The following is a 25,753-nucleotide window of genomic DNA, read 5'->3' on the forward strand; positions in this document are numbered from 1 at the left end:
GCTGAAAAGAAATTGGCCTTTAAAATGGCTGTGTGGTTGTTTAGAAATCCACCTATGGATTTTTTTTAAAAGGACAGTTGGAAATTTGTGAATTCATCTTAGGTTTAAATAATGTTTGCAACAGCCCTTCAAGCTGCTGCTAAGTCAAGAACTACTTATTCCTATGTGACTATTTGTGTAAATGTCCTGGTTTAGCAATGGTACTCCCCAATTTAGTGCTCCCCTGGAGACCCTCCAAACCCACCACTCGCTCCCCTGCTTTCCTCTCCCCCTCCCCTGCTGCAGGCTGGAGTGGAGAATTGGAGGCACAAAAGGTAAAGATCATGGGTTCAGATAAGAACAATTCACTGAAAACAGCAATGAGATGAGAGGGAGCCATCTGGTATCATCTGTTGTCGGGGAGTTTCTGTGTGAATTGTTCCTTTTCTTGTACCTTCGGTCATTAGTATTGTTGCTGTTACTGTTCTTTTTCTCATCTCATTGCTACATAATTTCAGCTAAAATAATAAAGCCAGCTGCACTCCTCCCCCTTCTCCATGGTTACTTCTTTTGTCTCTCTTAAGTATCAGTCGTTATTGTTTCTTAGCAACAAAATGGGAGAAAATTCCCTAAGAGAAAGAAAATAAAGAGAAAAAACCCTGACCTCCAACATTCTTAGTGAAGTCATAACTCGAGTAGGACAATTGGATTTGATTGGCAGGAGAATTCTGGCAGAGTATTGGAGTCTTTCACAGTAATGAAGTCATCTGTCTGCTTTTCATAACTATTAAGCAAAAGTCACGTGTGGTTTTTTTGCTGGATGCTACAACTAGTGTAAATAGTAATCTGTTGTCATAGTGGAAGTACTGTATGAAATCAACATTTAATCTTCAATCGCTCTTTTTGTAGAATTACTCCATGTCTGTGTATCTCGTTCGCCAGCTCACTTCAGCTATGCTTTTACAGAGGTTAAAAATGAAAGGTATCAGAAACCCTGATCATTCCAGAGCACTAAGTAAGTCTAATTAATTTGCTTGTCTATACTTTTTGAGAATGGTTGGTGGCTCTTTAAACCTAGAATTTGTAATACTTCAAGAATTTGCATAATTTTGAGAAGAAAGTCCATGCCCAGAGTATCAAAGGTTCCCTTTGCTGTTGCTGAGGCATCACACACTTTTTCAGTGAGGGTCCCTGTGCTGGTAAGGAGCACACCATCTGAAATGAATACCATGAACATGACTTACTGTGGTGGGCTGTGAGGTGGAAGTAGATGTTCTAAATTCTCTCCACTTGCATGTGATGCTGATTGCACCTTGCTCACTGATAATTATTTTCTCTCTTAGTATGTTGAGTTTTCTCTACTAATCATTGTGACTGTTAGCACATCTGCTGCACATCAAACAACTTTGTGATGCACAGTGTTTGCCAGTTGCTTATAAATAATGAAGCTATTGTTGCTTGGTATTGCTGTGAGAAACAACCACTCACTTAAAAAATTTTAAAAGGTTTATTAAACCATTACAAAAATACAACAAAAGAACTAAATAAGGAAAAATAGCAGCACTGAGACCTGCCCTTGTGGCTGCCTACCACATGGCCAACTCATCTTCAAGATGTATGCTCAGTCTTTTATACTCTTGGGGGGGAGGGGGGGGGTTCTTGCATCAGCCAACCCTGGCCCCTCCCAAAGTCTGTCAGTCATCTCTTCTTATTGGTGGAGACTGCTTTCTTGTAACTTGATTGGAGGGTCAGGTGTTGTCATGCTGCACCCCCCCCCAGCAACAAGCTTTTCCATTCCCAACTGCCTCATGTAAGGGGCACATGTGCATGACTTCTTTCTACCTGTCTTAGACAACCTAGGCTGTCTGATGGCAACAATATGGGTGGGGGGGGAAAGGGGACCATGGGGAGAACAGAGGACATCTAAACTACAATAACATAACTATACATCAATAAAGATTCTCTTAATATTCACACAATATTAATCCCTTAATTGTGAGAACCAATAATCTTATTATCCATCTATAACATTGCTATGAACTAGTTTCCTAGATGCTTAATTTTCTTAGATAGCTGGAAATAAAGGACATGTACCGGTGAATCAAGATTAGCATTTTAAATAATGACATCTGTGTATAACTTCTTATTTTTATAGTTAAAGAAAAACTAACTGCAGATCCTGATAGTGAGATTGCCACAACCAGTCTGCGGGTATCTCTGATGTGTCCTGTAAGTACATCTGGAAATTAACAGATACAGATTTCTATTTTTATCTTTAGTGCAGAGTTGGGCTGCTTTTAAAAAGACCCACTTTAGAAACTTCACTGGCTTTTGTTATATACTGATTCAGTAATATAAAATAGTGGGGAGAAGGGTGCATCTACAAGCATCTGATTGTAGCAGCATTCACCGAACTACAGTTTGGAACTGTGAATGCCTCAGATGTAGCACAGTCAGAATCAAATTGCTACTCGTGTGTGTATAGTAAGGTCTTTAAAAGGAGTAATCTCATATTTAAGTGTTGAGACTAATTGGGCAGGGTGACAGAATAATTAAAGGATACAGTGGTAAATAAAACTTCAGATCTGCTCATCTTGGTGGTATTACTTATACTGTCAGCTACTATTAAAAAAAATTGATCATTGTGTAACAAGGCAACACTGCCTTGGGGTTTCTCTTCCCAGGTAGAAACTGGCCTTGTGTTTGTGACTGGTCTGTTCAGTTAAACATTAAAATGAGTCTAACATGTAACTGAACCTCAGAAAAACCCTTTAAATATTTGGTTAAAAGAAAATTATAAAAGTGGGTATTTCATTAAAAATCCTGGAAATAATGTTGATGCAGGTCCATTAGAAATATTTCTGACAACTCAGTAGAGATTTTGAGGATGGCTTTATTGTTCCTTTAAGTGTACTATAAGTGCTTTGATAGGGTGGATTTGCTTGCAGTGCCCTTAGCCCTGGGCACCCTCTGTGGTGAGAAGAGACAGTTGTTAGCTATCCAGGCCTACTTCACTGTCTTCTGTTCTGGCTCTCTCTAAATGTATCTTCTGCAGCTGGGAAAAATGAGACTGACAATCCCATGCCGGGCTGTTACTTGTGCACACCTGCAATGTTTTGATGCTGCTCTTTATCTTCAAATGAATGAAAAGAAGCCTACCTGGATCTGCCCTGTCTGTGACAAAAAGGCAACTTATGAGAGCCTAATATTAGATGGGTAAGAGACTGGGTTTGCAGATTACACAATCACTTAATATTTTTCATGATGTACTCAATAGCAACTTTTTTGACTTGAGGTTTAGCCATTTCATATTATTTTCTTTGTCAAAATACTTTAGACTGAGAGGAACTGACTGTTAGTTTCTCTTACCATGTAACAAACAGCATAAGTTTATCTCCCAACTGCATCATCAAACTCGTGAGCCTCAGTATATTTCCTCTGAACAAATCCACGTCTGATATTTAAAGATATCTCCTTTTTATGTGACCTTATCTCTGAGGCTATTAACTTTAAAATTCAACTTTTAACTCTGTCATGGTTTAACACTGGCACAATGCCAGTGCCCCCATGAAAATACCTTCTCCCTGGTTTCTGCTGTGAGATGTGACCAGGAATAAGCAAAGCAGGCTCTTACTTAGGGAAAAAAAAGAACTAGAACTTTATTAACTACTCTACAACTACAGATAAAATGAAACACACACACTGGGAAAATGAAAACTTCACAAATGCATTTCCTCCTCCCCCCACCAAATTTCAACACAATACATTTGATCCTCAAATCACCAACTCTCGGTCCAGCAGCACCTTTTAGACAATCAATCCTCAGTTCATCAAGAGGAGAGGAGTCCTTCTTGTGCCATGGGCTTCCCCTGGAAACACAGTCGAAGCCTCGTGTGTTTCCGTGTCACTTGTGGCACCGCCCGGAGTACATCTGCCGTCGTGACTTCTTCCTTTTCATGTCCAGTGCTTTCACCACTGAACACGGACCAGAACTGCTTCTAGGGTTGTCTTTTAAGGATGCTCTGTCCCGATCCAAAAAAGGCACAGTCTCTCCTTTGGGACACCTGTCCCCACAATCTCTCTTTTGGGACACCTGTCCCCCCCATATTTTTCACCCCCTGGGGCCGAGGGGCATCAACACTGAACCCTCTTGGTTCTGAGGCCATTGCCTCCCCCTAGAATGCAGTCTCTGTGTCACAAGGAACTTGGGTCTGTCCATCTCTCTTTTGGGACACCTGTCCCCACAATCCCTCCTTTGGGACACCTGTCCCCCCCATATTTTTCACCCCCTGGGGCCGAGGGGCATCAACACTGAACCCTCTTGGTTCTGAGGCCGTCATCTCTCCTTTGGGACACCTGTCCCCACAATCTCTCCTTTGGGACACCTGTCCCCCCCATATTTTTCACCCCCTGGGGCCGAGGGGCATCAACACTGAACCCTCTTGGTTCTGAGGCCGTCATCTCTCTTCTGGGACACCTGTCCCCACAATCTCTCCTTTGGGACAGCTGTCCCCCCCATATTTTTCACCCCCTGGGGCCGAGGGGCATCAACACTGAACCCTCTTGGTTCTGAGGCGGTCATCTCTCTTTTGGGACACCTGTCCCCACAATCTCTCCTTTGGGACAGCTGTCCCCCCCATATTTTTCACCCCCTGGGGCCGAGGGGCATCAACACTGAACCCTCTTGGTTCTGAGGCCGTCATCTCTCTTTTGGGACACCTGTCCCCACAATCTCTCCTTTGGGACAGCTGTCCCCCCCATATTTTTCACCCCCTGGGGCCGAGGGGCATCAACACTGAACCCTCTTGGTTCTGAGGCCGTCATCTCTCCTTTGGGACACCTGTCCCCCCCATATTTTTCCACCCCCTGGGGCCGAGGGGCATCAACACTGAACCCTCTTGGTTCTGAGGCCATTGCCTCCCCCTAGAATGCAGTCTCTGTGTCACAAGGAACTTGGGTCTGTCCATCTCTCTTTTGGGACACCTGTCCCCACAATCCCTCCTTTGGGACACCTGTCCCCCCCATATTTTTCACCCCCTGGGGCCGAGGGGCATCAACACTGAACCCTCTTGGTTCTGAGGCCGTCATCTCTCCTTTGGGACACCTGTCCCCACAATCTCTCCTTTGGGACACCTGTCCCCCCCATATTTTTCACCCCCTGGGGCCGAGGGGCATCAACACTGAACCCTCTTGGTTCTGAGGCCGTCATCTCTCTTCTGGGACACCTGTCCCCACAATCTCTCCTTTGGGACACCTGTCCCCCCCATATTTTTCACCCCCTGGGGCCGAGGGGCATCAACACTGAACCCTCTTGGTTCTGAGGCGGTCATCTCTCTTTTGGGACACCTGTCCCCACAATCTCTCCTTTGGGACAGCTGTCCCCCCCATATTTTTCACCCCCTGGGGCCGAGGGGCATCAACACTGAACCCTCTTGGTTCTGAGGCCGTCATCTCTCTTTTGGGACACCTGTCCCCACAATCTCTCCTTTGGGACAGCTGTCCCCCCCATATTTTTCACCCCCTGGGGCCGAGGGGCATCAACACTGAACCCTCTTGGTTCTGAGGCCGTCATCTCTCCTTTGGGACACCTGTCCCCCCCATATTTTTCCACCCCCTGGGGCCGAGGGGCATCAACACTGAACCCTCTTGGTTCTGTCCATGGCTATACAAAAAGAGTCCAGCAAAAGCTACTCCATCATCTCTTCCCACTAGGATTCTTCTCTACTCTTCTACTATCTCTCGCTTGCCCAGACCTCTCTCACACTGGCCCATTTTCTTCCTCATCTTCCACTCTATCTTCTAGGAAAGGTCAATGTTCTGTAAAGTTCTCATTTTCCAAAAAGGGGTTAAAAGCTCCTACAAGCGGCCGGCTGAACCCCCCCCTCTTCTCCGTCCCAGCCGTGCTGCCAGCACAGGCCCATGTTTATCAAGCTTCAAGGTTATAGTCTCAGGCAGCGGCTCTTTCTCTCTCTCTGTCTCTCAGGGGGGCTGCCCGATGGCTCCCGGTCTCTCTCTCTCTCTTTCTCTCTTCCACCCTTCCACCCCGGGCTCAGGCCTACCTCTCTCGGCCACATGGCTTTTCCCCTCCCCCTGCCCAGCCAGCAGCTGGGCCGGGGGAGAGACCCGAACTCTTTCCCGCCGGAAACCCAAGAGGGCCCTCCCAGGGGAGAGCTCTGCTTTTAACCCCGTGTTCTCAGAGGCGTGTCCATGTCCCAATGGCCAGGTTAAATGCCAATATTAAAGTCTGAATATCCATTGGCCAAAAACACAGCATCCCAAAAAACACATTTCCTGTCAAACCACCACAAACTCATAACAAAGTGTCAAACTTGGTTCAAAGTATGATTATTTCTGCTTCTGTATTGAAATCTATGTATTGCAGTAATGTTGGAGTGGAATATGGGTAGGTTGGGATATTCTTTTAGTTGTCAATGTCTGCAAAGTCTATAATTACAGGCTTTCTGGTAAGAGGAACTAGGGAGAGAGCACATTCAATGAATGGAAGGTGATCATAATTGGCTTTTCCACTGTCTCCTTTTCAGTTAGAATAAAAATTTCACTTGGAATCAAAAATGAAACCACTCAGCCCTCTTTTTCAGGCTCTTTATGGAAATCCTTAATGAATGTTCAGATGTGGATGAGATCAAATTCCAAGAAGATGGGTCCTGGTGCCCCATGAGGCCAAAGAAAGAAGCTGTGAAAGTCTCAAGTCCACAGTGCAACAAAATAGAAAGTATGTACATATGGGTACTGATTGCAAACCAAATTGGATATTTAGATGCAACTTGGATAATGTTTGAATGTTGGTGTTTGTTTACTGGAGGGCTTAATACTTCTAACCTCCTTGTCTTATAAACTAAAAAGCAAGGGTTGTGTCTCTAAAAGTATGCAGTTTTGGGCTTTGTCTTTGCTCTTTATAATAGCAGTTAAGAAAGTGAAAGGTTGTTCTTGTTTTAGGTCCTTAAATTGATAAGTGAAGACTAAAACTTATGTTTTAATATTCTCAACATGACACAGTGTCATGGGTTGACATTGGCCGAATGCCAGGCACCCATGAAAGACGTTCACTCACTCCCCTGCTGCAGCTGGACAGAGGAGAGAAAATTTACCAAATGGTTCATGAGTTGAAATAAGGACCAGGAGAGATAGCTCAGTAAATACCATCAGGGGAAAAAACAGGCTAAACTTAGAGATATAAGGTGAATTTATTGCTAACAAAATCGGAACAGAATAATGAGAAGTAAAACAAGCCCTTAAAAACACCTTCCCCCACCCCTCCCTCCTCAGCTCTACCTCCTACCTCAGTAGCACAAGGAGGCAGGGAATAGGTGTTATGGTCAGTTCATCACCCGAGGCTTCTCCTGCTGTTCAGGGAGAGGATTTGTTCCCCTGCTCCACTGTGAGGTCCCTCCCATGGGAGACAGCTCTCTGCAAACTGCTGCAACATGAGTCCATCCCATGGGCAACAGTCCTCCCCAAACTGCTGTGGTGTGGGTCACTGTTCCATGGGGTGCAGTCCTTCAAGGACAGGCTGCCCCAGCCTGGGAGTGGGGCCCCTCTCTCCACAGGTCTCACACAGCATCACAGCCTCCTCCCAGGCATCCACTCACACTGTCATGGGGCTTCTCCATGGGCTGCAGGTGGATCTCTGCATCCCCTGTGAACCTCCATGGGCTAAAGGGTGGCAGCCTGCTTCACCATGGTCAGCACCACGGCCTGCAGAGGAATTTCAGCTCCAGTGCCTGGAGCACCTCCTCCCCCTCATCTTCACTGACTTTGGTGTCTGCACAGTTGTTTTCCCTCACATGTTTTCACTCCTGCCCTTCTCTGACTGCAATTACAACTGCACCACAAACTTTGTTTTGATTTATTCTTAAATATGTGATTCACAGAGATGAGGGGTGGAATCTATTTGTTTTGTGTGGGCTGTTTTTTTGTAGTGGGGGGCCACAGAGGTGGCTTTTGTGAGAAGCTGCTAGAAGCTTCCACCATGTCCAGCAGAGCCAATCCCTGATGGCTCCAAAGATGGACATGCTGCTGGCCAAGGCTGGGCCAATTAGAAATGGTGGTAACACCTCTGTGATAATATATTTAAGAAGAAATCAAAGCAAAGTTTGTGGTGCAGTTGTAATTCCAGCCTCAACCAGTGTCAACCCTCGACACATAGAATACTTATAAAACAGTTCCTGGCAATAGCATTCTCTGTAGTGGCCAGGAAGATAATCTGGTGCTGTTGCAGATAGAAACTGCTGATGTCAACAGCATTTAGAAAACAGTAATGTTCTATTATCTTCTTCAGGTTCCAGTGTTTTTAGGAAACCCTGTTCTGTGACAGTGACCAATGAAGTGAACAAGAAGAAAGTTGATGTTATTGACTTGACAGTAGAAAGCTCTTCTGATGAAGAGGAAGATCCTCCTACCAAAAGGAAGTGCATAATTATGTCTGAAACACAAGGAAGCCCAACCAAAGGGTTTGTTAATTTTAAAGTTAGTTGTAATTCTGTAATGTCTCAGATAAACTGATCTGTAGAGAAATGGATTTTTAATCTCTCTTCAGGATCCAGCTCCACACTTCCAGAGGAGAATTTCTAGGCCTCTCCTTGCAGAAGGTTGTATTGATACAGTACCTTTGTACAGGCAAAACACTATTAAATAGTTTTACATATCACAAAAAGCTTGTGCTCACTGTTGCTGTGTTTGCAGGGCCATTTCTCCATAGAAAAGGAAGTTGATTAAGATAATGGACAAGATTCTCCTGAGAAAGTAGATTATGCCAAGTGGAGTAGCTTTATGCATTCTTGTTAAGTTAGTGTCATCTTAAGGCTTTTTTTTTCACTGTTATACCCTTTATCTAATCTGGTCTGGTGCCCAGGAAATGAGGCTATGTTGTGTTTTTCATCCATCCTGTCAGTCTTGGAAGGGAGGCACTTTGCTGTTTTGAATCAAGACAAGATTTTCCTCCTCTATTACACTCTGGAATGTCTTGGAAACTGTTGTTGGCTATGGTTATCTGTCAGTCCTGCAATTTGGTTAGCACAACCAATAACTTCCCAAGTACTCTGTCAACTGCTCCATCTTTGTTGTCATGCCTGACTTCAGTGGCAGGCTTAACCAAGTTCTTTACTGTTATGTCACCTGTCTGTCCCAGTCTGCCCACCTTGGCTGCAGGTACTGTTTGTGGCTTCCATAACATTCTTGCTCATGGCCTGTAGGGCACAGGAGACCTGTAGGGAGTGAGGGGCACTGGTTAGGCTCACCAGTGCTCACTGCTCCACAGGGTGATTCCAAGCATCAGGTTTTAGTAATGAGTTGTTAGTGTTGCATGAGGTGTGTTTCTGTTTCTCACTGTAGTGGCTAATGTCTTGTACTAAAATAATAGTAATACAAACAAACCCCTTCTGTTTTGCCAACTCTTGAAGTAATGAGTAGGCGTACTGTGTCTCTAGTTCACAGGAATGTGTGATTTTTGGTGAGCAAATAGTTGGTCATCTTCAACCACTTTCAGCAGCAATACTGAAATTCTGTTGCTTTTTGTGAGGATTGTGGAGGAGTCCCTCTGCAAGAGACATGGTTTTTAATTTTTATGAGAAAAAATAGCTGCAAATGCATCTCTTAATGAAGTTTCAGAAGGCACCGAGACTTGCTGCCATGCTCCTGTGCTTGTTTGAGATGGCTATGTGAAGGCAGCAGTCTGGGGAGGAAGACATGAGTGTATAACACTCATGGCTGGTGGGCTGGAGGGAGCAATGCAGAGCAGCTGGGAATGGGATTCTGGGGGGACTTGGAGTTTATGAAATATTTTATGCATATGGCTGGTGCCTGAATGCCTGTGGTGTTATCTTTAACAGTGCTGTGAAGTAATTGGGCAGCAGGTGAGGATGCAAAAGGGTTTTAACTAGTTGCATGCTCTTGGAGAGCTGAACTTAGCTTGGGCTCAGACTGTGAGTAAAGATGGGTTTTGATATTTAACTCCCATGTGTAATCTGTGCTTCAGAGGCTGAATAATGGTCACTTGCACCCTTGGCATGACAGGTTGTCACTGAGGAACAGTTATATAGAGAAATTGAAACAAGCACTCTCCTTCTGTCTCTGGCTACCTGCACATACCTTCCAGGGTACTCCACAGATAGATTACTTACTACATTACTTTCTCTGAATGGTAGACTGTTATAAATTACTCCAGCACTGTACTTTGTTTTAATGCTAACTTGCTCTTATGTCACAGCTGCTGTTGAGAGCCAAGATAGGGTCATGTTATTATGAAGGCTGTTATGAAAGAGGAAATTAGAGTTGGAATACTGTACAGTGAGTAGCCATGCTATAGTTGTATTATAACATAGTGACCCTGTGGATGAAAGTGCACAGTGGTGCATAATTTTTTTTCTGTAACTAACAACCAGGTTGTTTGTAATTTCCCATGCTGTTTGAAACAGGGTTCTTGTGTATCAGCCACCTACTGTCAGAGTGCCCAGCATGACAACGGTTGATGCTGCTGTTATTCCACCTTCATTAACAGACTACCCAGTACCATTCCATCATCCACCAATATCCAGTATTTCATCAGACTTGCCAGGTAGGTGGTGCTTATTTTTCACGTGTATTTTGACAGCATTATTAACTTGTGGGGTGGGTAAAAAATTGGAGAATTGATCAACTGTTTTTAATGGAACAAGACTATATGCAGTATTGCACTGATGTGATGTCTAGACAAGCCCAGTACAGACTTTTTTCCAGTTTCAGATTGCATTTTGCAACAGGGATGTGACAAACATTGCTTCTGGGGTACAAATTGGCACTTTGAAATGGCAACCAGAAACACTTCTTGCTATGTTCAGTTAGACTTTGTGTAAACATCTGATAGTTATGTGTTGTAGATGCGAGGGAGAGTAGCTACTTCTTTAAATTAATAGATGTAGGATGGCACTGACTCATCCAAACCCTAGATGTAGATATTCTGCTAACTGATTGTAGTAGTGCTCTGTCTAGACTGTATGAAAAAGGTGTTAAGGTGAGCTACAATCTGTAAGCTGACATCTATTGACTTTCTTTACCTAGACATACCTTAAATGCCTATGATGTATTCTTCAACACTGCTGCTAAATATCAGACAAAAGGTGGGGATACTGATTGTTTTCTATCCTGGCTCCTTGAAAAAAACACTGTGTATAGAGACTCTGAGGGTTCTCTTTGCTGGCTGTAACAAACCCAGAGCCCAGGAAATGGTGACTTGTGCTGACAGGTGTCACATTGCCCTCCTGTACTTCCCCTCTCCCCCTTTCATTGCCTGCATTCATTTCTGCCCTGAAACATCGCCCATTTTTTTCCCTCTTCTTTCAGCACCAGTTTGGCAGTGAAATGGATATAATTCCCCTTGTTTCTCTGTCCATTTTGTTTCCCTGTCCATTTTGTTTCCCTTACTGCTCCCTCCTTCTACTTCTCCCTTGTTAAGACATTGGTTGTCTTCCCAAACTGGATAGGAGAGAAAGCTCAGAGAGCAGAAATCTAGAACTGTTGTCTATCTCTATTGACTGAAGTTCTAAAATGTGCAAGATCAAAACAAGCTGTCAATTCTGTAAAAGCAGATAAGCTTAAATCTCCTTCAATTTTTTTCTCTGATGGAAAAAGGGGAGATGTCACTGGCCAGAACAGATTTGGAGGTGAGAGGAGAGGGAGGGAAGAAGTTTACCATTTTTTTCTGTTGACATAGCAAACACAAGGCCAATATTTAACAACAAAACAAAAAAAGGCCATAATTTCTCATTGGTTTCATATTTTTAAACATCTTGCCCTAAATGCTTACACGCTACTGGTATAAAAGATGGATGCTAGTTGTCACTGATCTTAGAGGATATACCTTGAACTACTTGTAGTTTCCTCTTCTTTGTCCCTTTTATTTGTCTAGACACAAAATGGGGATGATATTAAAAATGTTTTCTTATTGACTGCCCATGGGTGGGGGAAGAGATCTGCTGCTTAGTTTTGGACTTGTGCATGTTGTGACTTTACTTCATTCCAGCATCTTTATTGTGATGACACTCTTCATGTCCCGGTTTGGCCAAGTCAGGTACAATATGCTGTGAAACTTGCATTATGAACCAACAGCTCCAAATGGCAACCTCCATCTAAGCAACCTCATTGAACCACCCAGCAATATCCAGTGAATAATACATCATTGTGTCATCCTCATTCTTGAAAAGAGACACATGTACTAGATAACACATTTTGCTGCTGTCCGAGGTAGTCATTGAGAGTGGTGTCACAGTAGTATATTCCATTTAGAAGCTGTGTAACAATTGCAAAATCTGTTCTATGACCACAAAAAAAGTTCCTTAAATTTGTTGTGTATGCATAAAAGAAAGACTCATCAATTTATTATCCTTCTTTCTAGGACTGAATTTTCTTTCACTAATCCCAGTTAATTCACAGGTATGTTTCTGAACTGCTGTGCGGTTAATTTTCAAGTCTGTCTTTTTGTGACATACTGCTCAAATAACTATCACATTTATGCAGTCCACTTGCTTAGACCTACCCACAGACCTGGAAAATCCATTTTCCCAACAAGAGGTGGTAATGAAAATGCATTAAGGGAGGATTGAGTTTAGCCTTACTATGATAAATCCAGGCGTGGAAACTCAGCCTTATTGGTAGTTTGCCTTTCTAGGCAAAACAGATACTTGCACAGCACTAACTTAAATACACTCAGGGTGGTGAGGCACTGGGATAGGTTGCCTAAAGAAGCTGTGGATGCCCCATCCCCGGAAGTGTTCAAGGCCAGGTTGAATGGGGCTTTGAGCAACTTGGTCTAGTGGAAAGTGTCCCTGCCCATGGCACGGGTTTGGAACTAGGTGGTCTTGAAGGTCCCTCCCAACCGAAACCATTGTGAGATTCTATGATCATGTACTTCATGCTCTGAGTTTATGCTGTCTATCTGCAGGCCAGATTAAGCTCTGTAAATAGACCACACTGATTGTTATTTCTGTTCTTTTTCATATTAGTAGAAGATTAGGTTCTAAAGAAAATATCATCATTAATTTGAAGGGCACATGACTGAATACTTTTATAATAAATTCTCCATGCAACACTTCAACTCCATTTGCTTTGGATTATATGGAAATTTTGTAGGTCATAAGGAACCAGGTGGTATTTTTCCTTCCCTGGAAATTTAAACTTTACACCATTAGGGAGAACAATTTTTACTGTAACTAGATTCCTATGCAGACAGACTACAGCCTTGAAATGTGGGGGAATATCAGCTCCCTAAGACAAGAGGATATGAAGCAGACTCTCTTTTTCACCTCTGTCACTAGAATAAAACAGTAGTAGGTCTCTTAGAGTAGAGTTGACTTTCTGGTGTCTTAAAAATGAAGGATGAACTTCCTCCTTTTCTTTCCACTTACTGCATCTCGCAATACTCTGTGCCTGACCTTGAGATCTGAACTGCCAAAAGTGGGAATAACAGAAGTTTGTTCATGCGGAAGACTGCAAGCAGGTATGCTGCTATGAACTGTCCATTTTGGACAGTTCAAACAGCTCAGGCTCAGTTTCAAACATATGCCCAAGATTTGAATCCACAGGGTAAGAGAAAATAAAGTGTGTCAAACAACATGTGTATGGGGTGTCTTATCTTCTTTGGCATCTGGCAACCTTGTTCTGTTTCTTAATGCTTAGAATGTTCAGCTCTGAAATGGCTTGTCTTTCACTTCAGGAAATGTAAATCAACTTAAGAATTTTTCTTTATCAGACTTTATCAGGGCTCATTTATCACTAATAAAATGTTTCAATACCTGCATATATTGTTACAGGTGTATACTATGAAAATGTTGATTAGTACAGCTGCTGCTATTTGAGGGGATGAAATTATTCTAACCTCCATTGAAGGAGCAGAAAGTATTTTGCTGCCTTTCATGATGAAAGGAGCCTGAAATAGGCTATTGGGCCTGGTACCTATGGGCAGTGAACATTCTCCAAATGTTAAGGGTTTTTGTGGGTGTGTTTTTTTTGTGGACATGATAGTGTTTCTTCATCCACTAATAAATGTTCAAGCGAACTAGTTAATAAGAAAAACAAAAAGGGGAGGATGAGGGAGAGGACTCATGGCTCATCTTAGCTTCATTACTTGCTGGTTTGCAGAACTCTGGTTTTTGCTATGCATGTGTTAACAAGGTTCTGATAGTAAAATGTTTTGTGCTTGTCGCTCTTCAGAGTCTACATTTCCCTTGTGCAGTTAATCTCTTCATTCTTCATTGTTTCAAGCAGTACTGTCCTCCTATGTTTTTGGATAGTCTCACCTCAGCCTTAACAAGCAGTGTGCCTGGCAGCATCATCACATCAACCAGCCACCACGAGAGCAGCACACATGTTAGCTCCTCCAGCAGGAGGAAGACAGAAGTGATAACCAGAAGCAAAGGCAGTGCTCCTGACATCATCTCACTGGACTGAAACAAGGGGCAGCACAGGACTCCCAGAGAAATTGCACAGAGCTGCTACTTATATCTCTGGAAATTCATAATCTTGGAAGTTATTCTGATATTTATTGAAAGGATTTGCCTTCTGGAAAATGGAGTAAATTCATCAACACCAAACAGAAGTGATAGATTTTTTTTTCTTACTCATTAAACAGCTGGCATAGAAAAGGCCCCCTTCATAACATGCATTTATGCTTTTGGTTTGTTCTGGGGAAACTTTGTTGCTGGGTGGATACCACAAATGGTTTTTAATTTTGTTGTAAAACACAGCAATACTGTAAAAACAAACAAAAAGCTTTTTAATAAAAAAGGGTGCTTAACTACTCTAGAATAACAACAACCTGGACAAAAGTGCAGAAGTGTATGCATTGGTGAATTTTTAATGTTTTCACTGGGGCCTGTAATAAACTTCATTTAAGACCATGAAGCTTTGAAATAGCCATAACTTGTGTTGTATGTCTCTTGTTCCCCATCTTCCCCTTAACTGGGGACATAGGGGAAGCCAATGTAAATGGGATTGTTTGGTTTGGGTTTTTTACCCTAATTTCATGTTTTTCACAAATGCAACAAAATCCTAAGCTGTTATGACTTAATGTTCTTTGGGCTGGGGCAGAGACAGACTATCTATCTATGCAAAACCTGCATTACACAGTCTCTGTGCCATCATGTCGTAATTAGGACACATCCCCACTACCAAAAGCTCCAAACTATGCACAATTGAATGTAGTTGAATTTCCGGTTGGAGAAATTTAAGAAGTGATAAGAAAAAAGGCCTTTAAACTCAAATTTAGATTAAGTACACTTTGAAATTGCCAGATGATCAAGTGAAGGTTGTGCTTTCTATGGCAGCTGTAAGAATAAAAAAAAAGGAATTGCTCTCTCCAGTGCAGGATTACTGAATAGGATTTCACACTTGTGGTTTCTGTCACTTCAGTAACTGCTGTATTCTGTGTGGGAATACTGCACTCTGACTTGCTGTGGGGAAGGCTTGACTTTTTGGAAGATAGAAGCTGTAATAGCTGCACAGTATTTCCATAGTGTTTCTGGGGGTAACCTCAGCAGTACTCTATATAGAAGGGGTTACAGATCAGGAAAATAAAGTCATTTTCAGAGAGCTGGAATAATGGCATTGTCTATGGATGCTGACAGAGCAGCTTTTCCAAGTGTTATGGGTCTGTTGAGTAACTGTATTTAAAATTATTCCCTGATAACCAGCTTTCACTTTTTCCTAATTTCATGTTCTTATTTCTTTAGTCAGATCTCTGTTGCTTTTTGCCTTCCATTACTATTACAGTATTTGAATTAAGTACATAGATGAAAAAATATTTGTCTTGGTGTTATAGATGAGTAATGCAATGGTTGACTCTCACAATTCAAGAGCAAATATTAAGAGAAGTTTTGTAGCTATATAGTTATGTTTCCCCTCCCCCTTGCACTGTTATCATGGGATGGCCTGGGTAGTCGGGGCATTTGGGAGGATCAGCTTGTTACTATGGTAGCACCTGACCTCCAATCAAGATGTAAGAAAGTGATCACCACTGGACAAGAAGGAGTCAATTGACAAGACTTTGGGAGGGGCTAGAGGTATAAAGAGCAGAACATCCATTTTGTGGATGAGCACGTGGTGATAGAATCCTTTGCTCCCAGCGCTGTATTATTTTCTTTATTCAGTCCTCTGTTGTATTTTTGTGAGAGACAACTGCTCACTTTAAAAATTTTTAAAGGTTCATTAAACCTTGAGAGGAATAGCGGATTTATCTTTACAAATGAGCTGTGGGTCTGCTGGTAGATAAAACTAGCACTGGGAGATAAAAGAAACAATGGAAAAGATTCCACTGATTGATGAATGGAAAAAGATATTTGCTTTTACAAATAAACTTTAGGTTTGCTGATAAATGAAATTAGACATTGAAAGATGAAAGAAACAATGGGGAAGAAAAACCCCTAAATTCCATAAGAATTAAAAATTAAAAGGGAGGGTTATACATTAGAGGGAAATCTTTGGTATCAGGCGTATCGGGAAGCCTGTACCTCTCAAGTACCTCAGCCAATGGGGAAAGAGAGAAGGGAAATGCGGCCGGGAAATTAGGATAAAAAGGGAGGCTGCGTCCTCCAAAAATTTGAGAGATCCCAGGGGAATGCCCCATGGCCTCTCCCTTTATTCAAATAAAGTAAAAGGACTCCTCTGTCTCCTTTTCGAACATAAACCTCTGGTGTTTGTGGATTAATTTTCCTAACAACCTTAACAAAAATTCAACAAAAGGACTAAAGGAAAAATTGCAGTGCTGGGAACTGCCCTCATGCCTGCCCACCACATGGCCGGTTCCTCTTCAAGATGGATGCTCAGTCTTTTATACTCTTGGGGGCTGCATCAGCCAACCCTGGCCCCTCCCAAAGTCTGTCAGTCAACTCTTTTTTGCCGTATATTGGTGGAGACTGCTTTCTTGTAACTTGATTGATGGGTCAGGTGTTGCCATGCCACACCCCCCAGCAACAATCTTTACCATTCCAAACTGCCTCATGTAAGGGGCACATGTGCACACCTTCTACCTGTCCTAGACAACCCAGACTGTCCGATGGCAACAAAACGAGAGCAAGCTCCTGGACTAAAGTGATTTCAGCTTTTATTATAAGAAAAAGAAAGGCCTAAAGCAAGAGAGCCCACAAGCAAGCAGGAGTGTTCCCATCGAGGGCGCTGCCGCACTGGCGCAAGGTCTTCTTTTCAGCAGCGATGTAGTGATGTCCCCGATGTCCCAGATGGAGCGGCACAACTTCAGTGGTCGGAAGCCCCCTTTTTATCCATTTGTTTGTCCCTTTGGATTGTTTTCTCTTTGGATCCTTCATTTGCATGAAGGTTTAAGGTGCTTGATTGGCCCATTACAGTTCTGTCCAGGCTGGCTTGTTTCACTTGGGGGGTGGTGGACTTTACTTAGGTGTATTATGGTACGTTGAGTACCGTATTTCTTATAACTACCCTTTTAACCCCTTTTACAATATAATAACCAAACTAACAGTACATGCTTAATGATCTATCAACTATTTTACAACGGTTTCTAACCTATTTTTAACAATTTCCCCCCTCTAACTATTTATTCATGCTTCCAGCCTGCATCAACCTTTTAAAGTTCAACTTCTACTTTTCTCAGTTTCTTGTACTGTTCAAGCATATCTCTGGCATTCTGCTCATTCTGTTCTTTTATTAACATTACTTTTTGGCCATTTTTCCCTTCTACATTACCTTGCAACATGATGCTGCTTTGGACAATGCTGGTTACTATCTGGACTAGACATGGAATTGCACATGGTAGAAATATTACACTTGCTAGTGCACACACTACAAAGAAGACCAATTTCTTCCACCATTTACCATTTCAGGTGAACAAGTTGTCCCACCAATCGGAGTTTTCAAACAAGGGGGTCCATTTTTGTGTACCAACATAAGTTAGTTTTCTAATATTTTGAGTAATGTTTTTAATTACATGACTATGGTCATCGATCTCTAGGCAGCATTCTGAAGTATTAAATTTCCCACAGATCCCTCCTTCCTCTGCAAGGAGGTAGTCCACTGCCAATCGGATCTGGTAAATTACTGATCGCATTTGTTGTTGCTGCTGGTTTAATAGATAAATGGTCAGAGTTGTTTGATTGGACATGATTTCAAGTACTGCTTGTAAACGAATGATTTGATTTAGCATATATACTGGGGTTCTGTACCCCCAGGATCCATCTTGGGCCCAGGTAGCCAGCCCATAAGTATCTATAATCCTATCTGGGGTCCAAATTTCATTGTTCCAATTGTGGGTTCCACCAAATAAACTCCTTTTCTTTCTGGCCAGATCATCATACACTGGGACTCCCAAGTTTGATTTTGCATCCTTAGGTAATAAGAAAAAGGATGGTTTTATTGCTCCAATTGTGCAACTCCCGGTCCACCCTCCCGGTAACTTCACATATGCCGTGTTACCACAGATCCAAAATAGATTTTTAGGTGCATCCCAGAAATTAGAATCTTGATTTGTTCTATGTTTCCAATATTTGGATAAGTCTTCTATTGCCCAGAACAGGTTGGTATAATCTCCTAAGCATTCAAACCTTTTTTTCTTTTTCACTGTATACACATCTACTTTCAGTTTTTTCTATTGACCAATATGAATGAGGAGTTTCTGGGATCCACCTGGTATGTGTGTCATTTGCTGCCAGGTATCTTTTACATGGAGTTTCTCCTACTTCCATAGCATACATTTTCCCTTTTCTTGATAAACACTCTTCCCCTATTATTGTTGATTTAAGCTTCCACTCCTCTTCTTTTGGGTACTACCATGTTTTTTCTTGATGTAATCCATTTAAAAATGTCTAAGGGACTTAAACTGATACCATCCCATGGCCAAATTTCACTTAAGTGTGTCCCACCACACACCCAACAATCAGATTAAATTATTTTGTAATCTTTTCCACCATATCAATAAAAAGATTCTTACCATATATTTGTCCCTCTCTATCCCTTTGTCTTTTCAATTGCACTTCTTTCTCTTTGAATGTATCCTCTAAGTTGGTTTCACTTTCTTGTTTAAAACATACCCATCTTTCTTTCATAGGGCACTCTCCTGACACCCTCTGGCTTGGGTTTGCAATATTTTTAGCCAACCAATATATCTTATTATCCTCTTTACAGGTTGTTAACTGGGAGTGATCGATACATTTGGGATTTATGTTTGTGTGTACTCTGATTAATACACTTACTGTATCTCCTCTATACAAGGGATAGTAACACTTCTCACAAGTGTTTTCTCCACTTCCAAAGTGGATGAGTAGCAGCATTGCTACCAGTGGGAGTCTGGTGCAGGCTGGCCTCCTCACCTCTCAAACCACAGGGGTTTTCTCAGTGTCCGGAGAGTATTTCCCTGAGGTAGTTCCCTATCCAGTCTTGCCTCCCACCTCTGGTTTCCCCTTCTTCTGGAGACATTCTGCCATGACCCTTATCATACCGACTCCTTTCCCTCAATTTGGTCCCAATTAAGGTTGCAAGGAGAGTGGCCTATGGAACAGTACTGGAAACTGAGATGTTATTTTGATTGTCAATTCTTAGCTAAACAAAACTTGAACTTTAATTATAACAAATATTAACAAACTTTAAGGATATACAGATAACAATGCAGATGTTTCCCAAGGGGGGGTTGTGTTCAGGGTTGCGCTTCTTTCAGTGCTTTTCTCAGGACCAGTTTCAAGTCTTTATCATCTCTGCTGGCTATAGTCCATTCACTTGCCTCAGCTGGGGGTTGTATTGGACCTTCACTCGACTTGCATGAGTCCACCCCAGCTCCTTTGTTCTTACTGCAGTGTTTGTAGTAAGCAGCACCTGGAAGGGGCCTTCAAAGCAAGCAGTTAGTGGAAGGTTTTTCCATTATTTAATCAATACCCAGTCTCCCAGGTTAATACCATGTATTTTACAGTCCAGTGGGGAAGTTTGGGGAAGGTAGCCCTTTTTCCTTAGTTCTTCTAGGGTTGTTGTTACTGTTTCTATATATTTTTGCATTGTCATCCCTCACTCTAGATCTTCCCCAGTACTGTACAGGGTAAGCAAGAATGGCAGCCCAAACAACATTTCCTAAGGAGAGACCCCTAAATCTGTTCTGGGTCTCTTTGTTATTTGTAATAGGGCTAGTTGTAAACATTTGACCCAATTCCATTGGGTTTCTAAGACCAATTTTGTTAAGATATTCTTTAAGGTTTGATTCACCCTCTCGACTCTCCCAGAACTCTGAGGGTGCCAAGGGGTGTGTAACTCCTACTTTATTCCCAGAGCCCTGGTGATTTGTTACAGAACACTGGATGCAAAGTAGGGGCCACGATCCTAATCAATAATATTTATTAGCCTGTATCTTGGAATAATTTCTTCCAAGAGAACTTTCATCACAGTTTGGGCTGTCTCCCTTCTCATGGAGAACGCTTCAACCCAGCGTGTTAGATGGTCAACTATGACCAATAGGTGTTTAGACCCTTGGGCTGGGGTTAATTCAGTAAAATCAACCTGAATACTCTGGAAAGGTCTTATGGCTAATTTCCTCCCTCCCAGAGTGGTTTTTTGTTGCAGTGTGATGCCATTTCCTGTTTCACCTATCCCAACCCCTCAGATGCGCCAACCTTTTTTTTTTTAAGGGACTCTGTGAATCCCTGTGGGAGGCGTGTCCACCTAAGTTGTTGTTTACGTTTGCAGTCTGGGTCTTCCCATTCAAAGGCAAACCAATTCCTGCTCCCCACCTCTAACGGACAGGCCCAGAAAGCATCCTTCAAATCTATTACTGAGAACCATGCATGTTCCCATGGAATTTGACTGAGTCCATGGATTTGATACTATTGGATATCTGGAAATAGTTCGCTTGTTAATTCCCTCAAATCCTGCACCAATCGATAGGTTCCATCAGCCTTTTTGACAGCTAGAATGGGTGTAATATGTGGTGACATGCATGGTTCTAGTATGCCTTCTTCCACGAGTCCCTGTATCACAGGTGTTAGTCCTTTTTGGCCTTCAGGGGAAATGGGATGTTGTTTTACCTGAATAGGGGGAATTTCTGACTGTATTTCTATCTTAATTGGTGGAATATTTAACAACCCTTGCCCGCCCCCTTCTGCCCAGACTATTGGGTTAATTTCTCCCATATCCCGTTCAGTTAATAACATTATTTGGGGTACCATCCTCCCCTCCTTTGGCACTACTCCAATTCCCATCTTTACTTGCAGGTCCTGCCCCAATAAATTACAACCTAGTTTCAGGATATAAAGGAAGTCAGCCCTGCATTCCTTTGAATTACCTTTTATAATTATACCCTCTATAACTTGGGCTCCCAAAGGTTCCTCTTTTGCTCCCCACACTTGGCAGATTTTTTTGCCTAGCTGAGCCCCTCTGGGGCTTAGTCACACAGGATCAATCAGCACCTGTGTCCACTAAAAACTCATATTCTTCGCTCTGGGGGCCAATTCCTAAGTTTACCAGGGGCTCTATCTGGTGTCTGATCTCATTCCCCAGAGCATAGAGCCCCTGACACTCCTAATCATCATTTCTTCTCAAAATCTCCTCCAGGGTGTCCTGTTCTTTCTCAATTGCTTCATCCATTTGTAATTTTTTTACAGAACCGATTAACATGTTGCTTTTACCGCAGTAATAGCAATATACATCATCTGATGGTGGTTTTTTCCATTTACTCCCCTTTATTTTCTGATCCCCTTTTGGCTCCCCTCTTCCCATTCCTATACTTTCTCTTGCTACTGCCACCATAATTTTTCCTTTTGTTCTGTTCTTCTCTTCGCCTCTCCTTAAATAAATTTTCAGAGCTTCCCTTAACAACTCATTAATTCCCCTTTCCTCCAGTCTTCTAATTTTTCTAATTTCCATCTAATGTCAGACCAAGCTTTGGTAACAAACTGTACTTTTAATAATACTTGGCCCTCTGGTCCATCAAGATCAATGTTGGAATATAGCTGAAAATTTCATTTTAATTGATTTAGCCATGCCCCCGGGGACTCATCCTTTTCCTGACACCCATCAAATGCTAATTTGATATTGCTGCTTTTTGGTACAGATTCTTTTATGCCTCTTATAATTAGGGTCCTATAGTCTTGCATATTTCTCCAGCCCTCTTCCTGGTTGGGATTCCAATTTGGATCCACTACAGGGAGTTTTTGCTCACCCAGGGGTCCCGTACAATTTTCCTTCTCCCAGATCTTTATCCCTCCTGACCTTATGAGGCATATCTCCTCTGGGGAGAAGAGGATGTTTGTTGTTCTATTTCTAGAGCTCCATACTGCTGTATTGTTGTTCTTCTATTTCTAGAGTCCCATACTGTTGTTATCAGATTTCTAAAGTCCATACCTCCTCAGTGTGTTCTCACAGCTGCAGATCTTCACAGCACAGACTCCTTCTTCTGCATGTCATTCTCTCTCAGTTCAGAGCTCCTTCAAGGCTCTCCCTGGCTGGCTAACCCGCCCCCTTTTATCCCAGTTATCTTCATTGGTCACAGCTGCAGCCCATCAAGGACAACCGGGACCTCCCGGGGCAAAGCCTCTATACAGATATTCAAGTACAATGCATTTCCTCTACTATATTTCCCCCTTTTCTTTTACTTACAGAACCAGGTTTTTCATACAATACTTCAAGTACAATACACACATATTTCCCCATGACTCAAAGGCCACCTCTACCATAGATGTTCATAACAGAATGCAGCTCCCCCCAGGTATATATATTGGGACCCAGGAACTGATCTATTTGCTGTGCGGTGCCGATTGGGTCTTTGACCAGGTTACCCAGCTCTTTCTTAAATGTTCTTACTTCAGAAGCTGTCAGGGGTGCATTTACAAAACCTATTCCTCCTACCCCCCCCCCCCCCAACTAGTGGAGCTTCCCTCAGAGGAAACAGCCTGTCCGGATTTACTTCTGGCCTTACACCACTATTTGATCAGGTATTACAGTAAGGGCCAGCATCTGAAGGGTTATTTGACTGGCTCACTAATTCTTTGTTATTGCTTTGGGTGGGTTCAGCTGTTAGGTTGGAGGATATATCCAGGGTTTTTTTCTCAGGGAAAGGTGTTGTATTCTGACTTACAGATGAAGCAAGATGCAAGTTAGTGGGGGTAGGAGGGAAAAAGCATCAAGGGGTGGATATATATGGGGGAGTGGGGTTGTTGGAGGAGGTAAAAATTACATGGAGATTCCCTGAAGAGATAGAGGAGAAGCAGGGATCACTGGAGAGGATAAAGATAGGTTTTGAGAAGCAGAAGGCTGGGAGTTAAGGCGGAGGGGGTAGCTTGATAGTTAGGAGGGAGAGCTGGTGGGGTTACATAGTCCAAGGGATCCCACCTTTTTTGAATAATTCCTTCCTTTTATCTTTTTCCTCTGATTTCTGCCTGCTATAGGTAATAAATGAAAAAGCCAAATTAATAATAATAATGATAAATTTTTGTTTTAGGGACTGAAATACGGTCTCTGATAGCCACAATCAAAGGGACAGTGTCGAGCCTGGGATCAGCGCTGTGTGAACCCTGAGCCAACCTCTATCACATCGGATCCCCACTGTTCACGAATGCCGAATGCCGTCTCAGTCTCCGTTGGGTTGGCTTTATACAGTTTTTCCGCTTGAGGCAGAGGTTCCTCTATTCTTTTCATTGCTTTGCATATTCATGCAGTCTCCTTTCTCTGTGAAGGGCTGGACAATGCCGTTTCTGGGAAGCAATGAATGCTGATGTCTCGTTATGGGAACCTGGCATTTGGATGCATGTTCCTGATGACTCTGGCTATCTTGATTGTAGATACTTATTGAGTATTCCTGCTTTTGGGTGTTTCATGGATAGTGCCGGGAAAGGGCCCATCTCTGCACGGGCTACATCCTTTCACTTGCTAATTAGGTCTTCCCTTGCTGCCATCTGGGGTTTCACAATATTGTGTGGCAATCCTTTCCCTGAATGTCCGTGGTTTTAAACTTTAAAGATTTTCTGGTACAGGCACAACTTATTTCATGTATATTTTACATAAGCAGAAATTATTTCATAACATATATTACAATCCCTCCCCTTCTATATAAGCACATTAATTCGTGCTTCTTCCTACAATTTTTATGCTTTTCTACTATTTGTAAGTTTTTTGCTAAATCTAACTACTCCTAACTTCTAAAACTTATTTGTTTGGTGTTTCTTAGGAGGAGAAAGGGACCCTCTTAGTCTTCCTTGGATTCTTTATTTCTATCCCATTCTCTCTGTGGTACTTCCTGATATATTCTATAAACAACTCCATCATCTTTTATTTGTTCTTCAAATTTAGCCAAGGCTTCTGCTGCTTTACTCTCTACTTCTCCTTCTCCTAGTTTCATTATTTGGGACACTTTATAATTTAGCTTCTCGGGAGCATGCTCAGGGTCTATAGGCATAGCTGCTATCTGCATGCCCTGTACCACTGAATGTATCAGTCTAATGAAATATGGTATTAAGCAGGGTAGAAATATAACCCCGGCTACTGAACACAATATGACAAACACTATCTTCTTCCACCAAGCTCCCTCAAATAATTGAACCCACCAAGACGCCTGGAGGATAGAATTCCATTTCTGGACCGGGACATCTGCCACCTTCTTAATTTCTGCCGCAAGACGCCTGATAGTCTCCCCATAATCATCAATTTCTATACAACATTACAATTCGCTAAATTTTCTGCAGACTCCGCCTTCTTCGGCTAACAAGTAGTCCAATGCTATTCGATTTTGGTACACAAAAGCCCACATTTGAGAATGTTGCTTGCTTAACAGTTTGAGGGCCTCTGAGGTATGATTTGATACTATTTCGACTACCACTTGCAACCTTATTAACCTGTTTAATAGATAAATTGGGGTTCTATATCCCCAGCTCCTGTCCTGGGCCCATGTAGCAGGGCCATATTATTCTATTATCCTCTCAGCAGGCCACTCCTCCCCATGTCTTGCTGCCGCCTACAATAGGGAATTTCTTCTTTATGTCTCTCTTTTTCCTATTCAAAGTTTCATACAGAGGGGCACCCAATAAGCTACTTTTGGATCTGGGTAGTGCAAAGAAAACAGGTTGAATCATCCCTAACGTACAGGATCCTTTCCATTTTTGGGGTAATTCACTATATGCCTTTTTCCCCACAAATCCAATAAATCCCATTAGGGGCTTTCCATTTAATTTTTGTATTTTCAGGTTCATTCCAGTAACCCCTCAGTTCTTTCAGGGATTGGTAAGGGTTAGCTCCAGAGCCTTTGTTCCAACAAAGTCCAATTTTATCATTCCATTCACAATTTGTTCCCTTCTCATGACTCCAATATCCAGCAGGAGGTTCTGGTTGCCAGACCCTGCCTTTGCTGCTGCTTGAATTTACTGCTAAAGTGGATATACACAGGGATATCCCACTACCTCAGTATATTCATTTCCTTCTCTACTGACACAGATTGTTCCAATTACTCTTCTGTCTAACACCCATCCCTCAGGTCTCTGTATCATTCTGGAAACTTGAGTATTATCCCATTTTAAAAGCTGCTCTGGAGTTAAACTCTCACCTTTCCAAGGCCACTTCTCAGCTGATTTAAGCCCCCTGCAAATCCAACAATTAGTCAGTCCTAGTTCAGTAGCAATCTCCTGAATTAAATCTATAAATAGGTTTCTGTTTGGAGCAGACAATCCCCAATCGGTATACTGCTTTTCTAGTTGATCATATTGCTCACTCAGGGTCTTTAATCTCGCTTATTCCGTCCTCCTTTTCCTCACTTCTGACTCTTGCCTTTTTAATTCTTGGGCCACCTGTTTCATTT

At 42.4% G+C, this 25,753-nt stretch overlaps 1 protein-coding gene across 3 annotated transcripts in view; it reads left to right on the forward strand.

Moving 5' to 3' along the window:
- LOC139598971 (E3 SUMO-protein ligase PIAS2-like) overlaps window positions 1-14,871 on the forward strand; it is a 38,436-nt gene extending 23,565 nt beyond the window's left edge. The window contains exons 6-13 of one of the 3 annotated variants that reach the window (XM_071445909.1): window positions 889-994; window positions 2,135-2,208; window positions 3,035-3,195; window positions 6,579-6,712; window positions 8,279-8,450; window positions 10,413-10,552; window positions 12,368-12,405; window positions 14,233-14,871. In XM_071445909.1, the coding sequence (XP_071302010.1) occupies window positions 889-994; window positions 2,135-2,208; window positions 3,035-3,195; window positions 6,579-6,712; window positions 8,279-8,450; window positions 10,413-10,552; window positions 12,368-12,405; window positions 14,233-14,418 (1,011 nt within the window). In that variant the 3' untranslated portion in view covers window positions 14,419-14,871. The remainder of the gene's footprint in view (window positions 1-888; window positions 995-2,134; window positions 2,209-3,034; window positions 3,196-6,578; window positions 6,713-8,278; window positions 8,451-10,412; window positions 10,553-12,367; window positions 12,406-14,232) is intronic. The other 2 variants (XM_071445908.1, XM_071445910.1) reach the window with 2 other exon arrangements.
- The last annotated feature ends 10,882 nt before the right edge of the window (window positions 14,872-25,753 follow it).

The sequence above is a fragment of the Agelaius tricolor genome, unplaced genomic scaffold (genome assembly GCF_023055355.1).
Source record: "Agelaius tricolor isolate 1412-34295 unplaced genomic scaffold, bAgeTri1.0.p SCAF_21, whole genome shotgun sequence".
Taxonomy (NCBI): Eukaryota; Metazoa; Chordata; class Aves; order Passeriformes; family Icteridae; genus Agelaius; species Agelaius tricolor.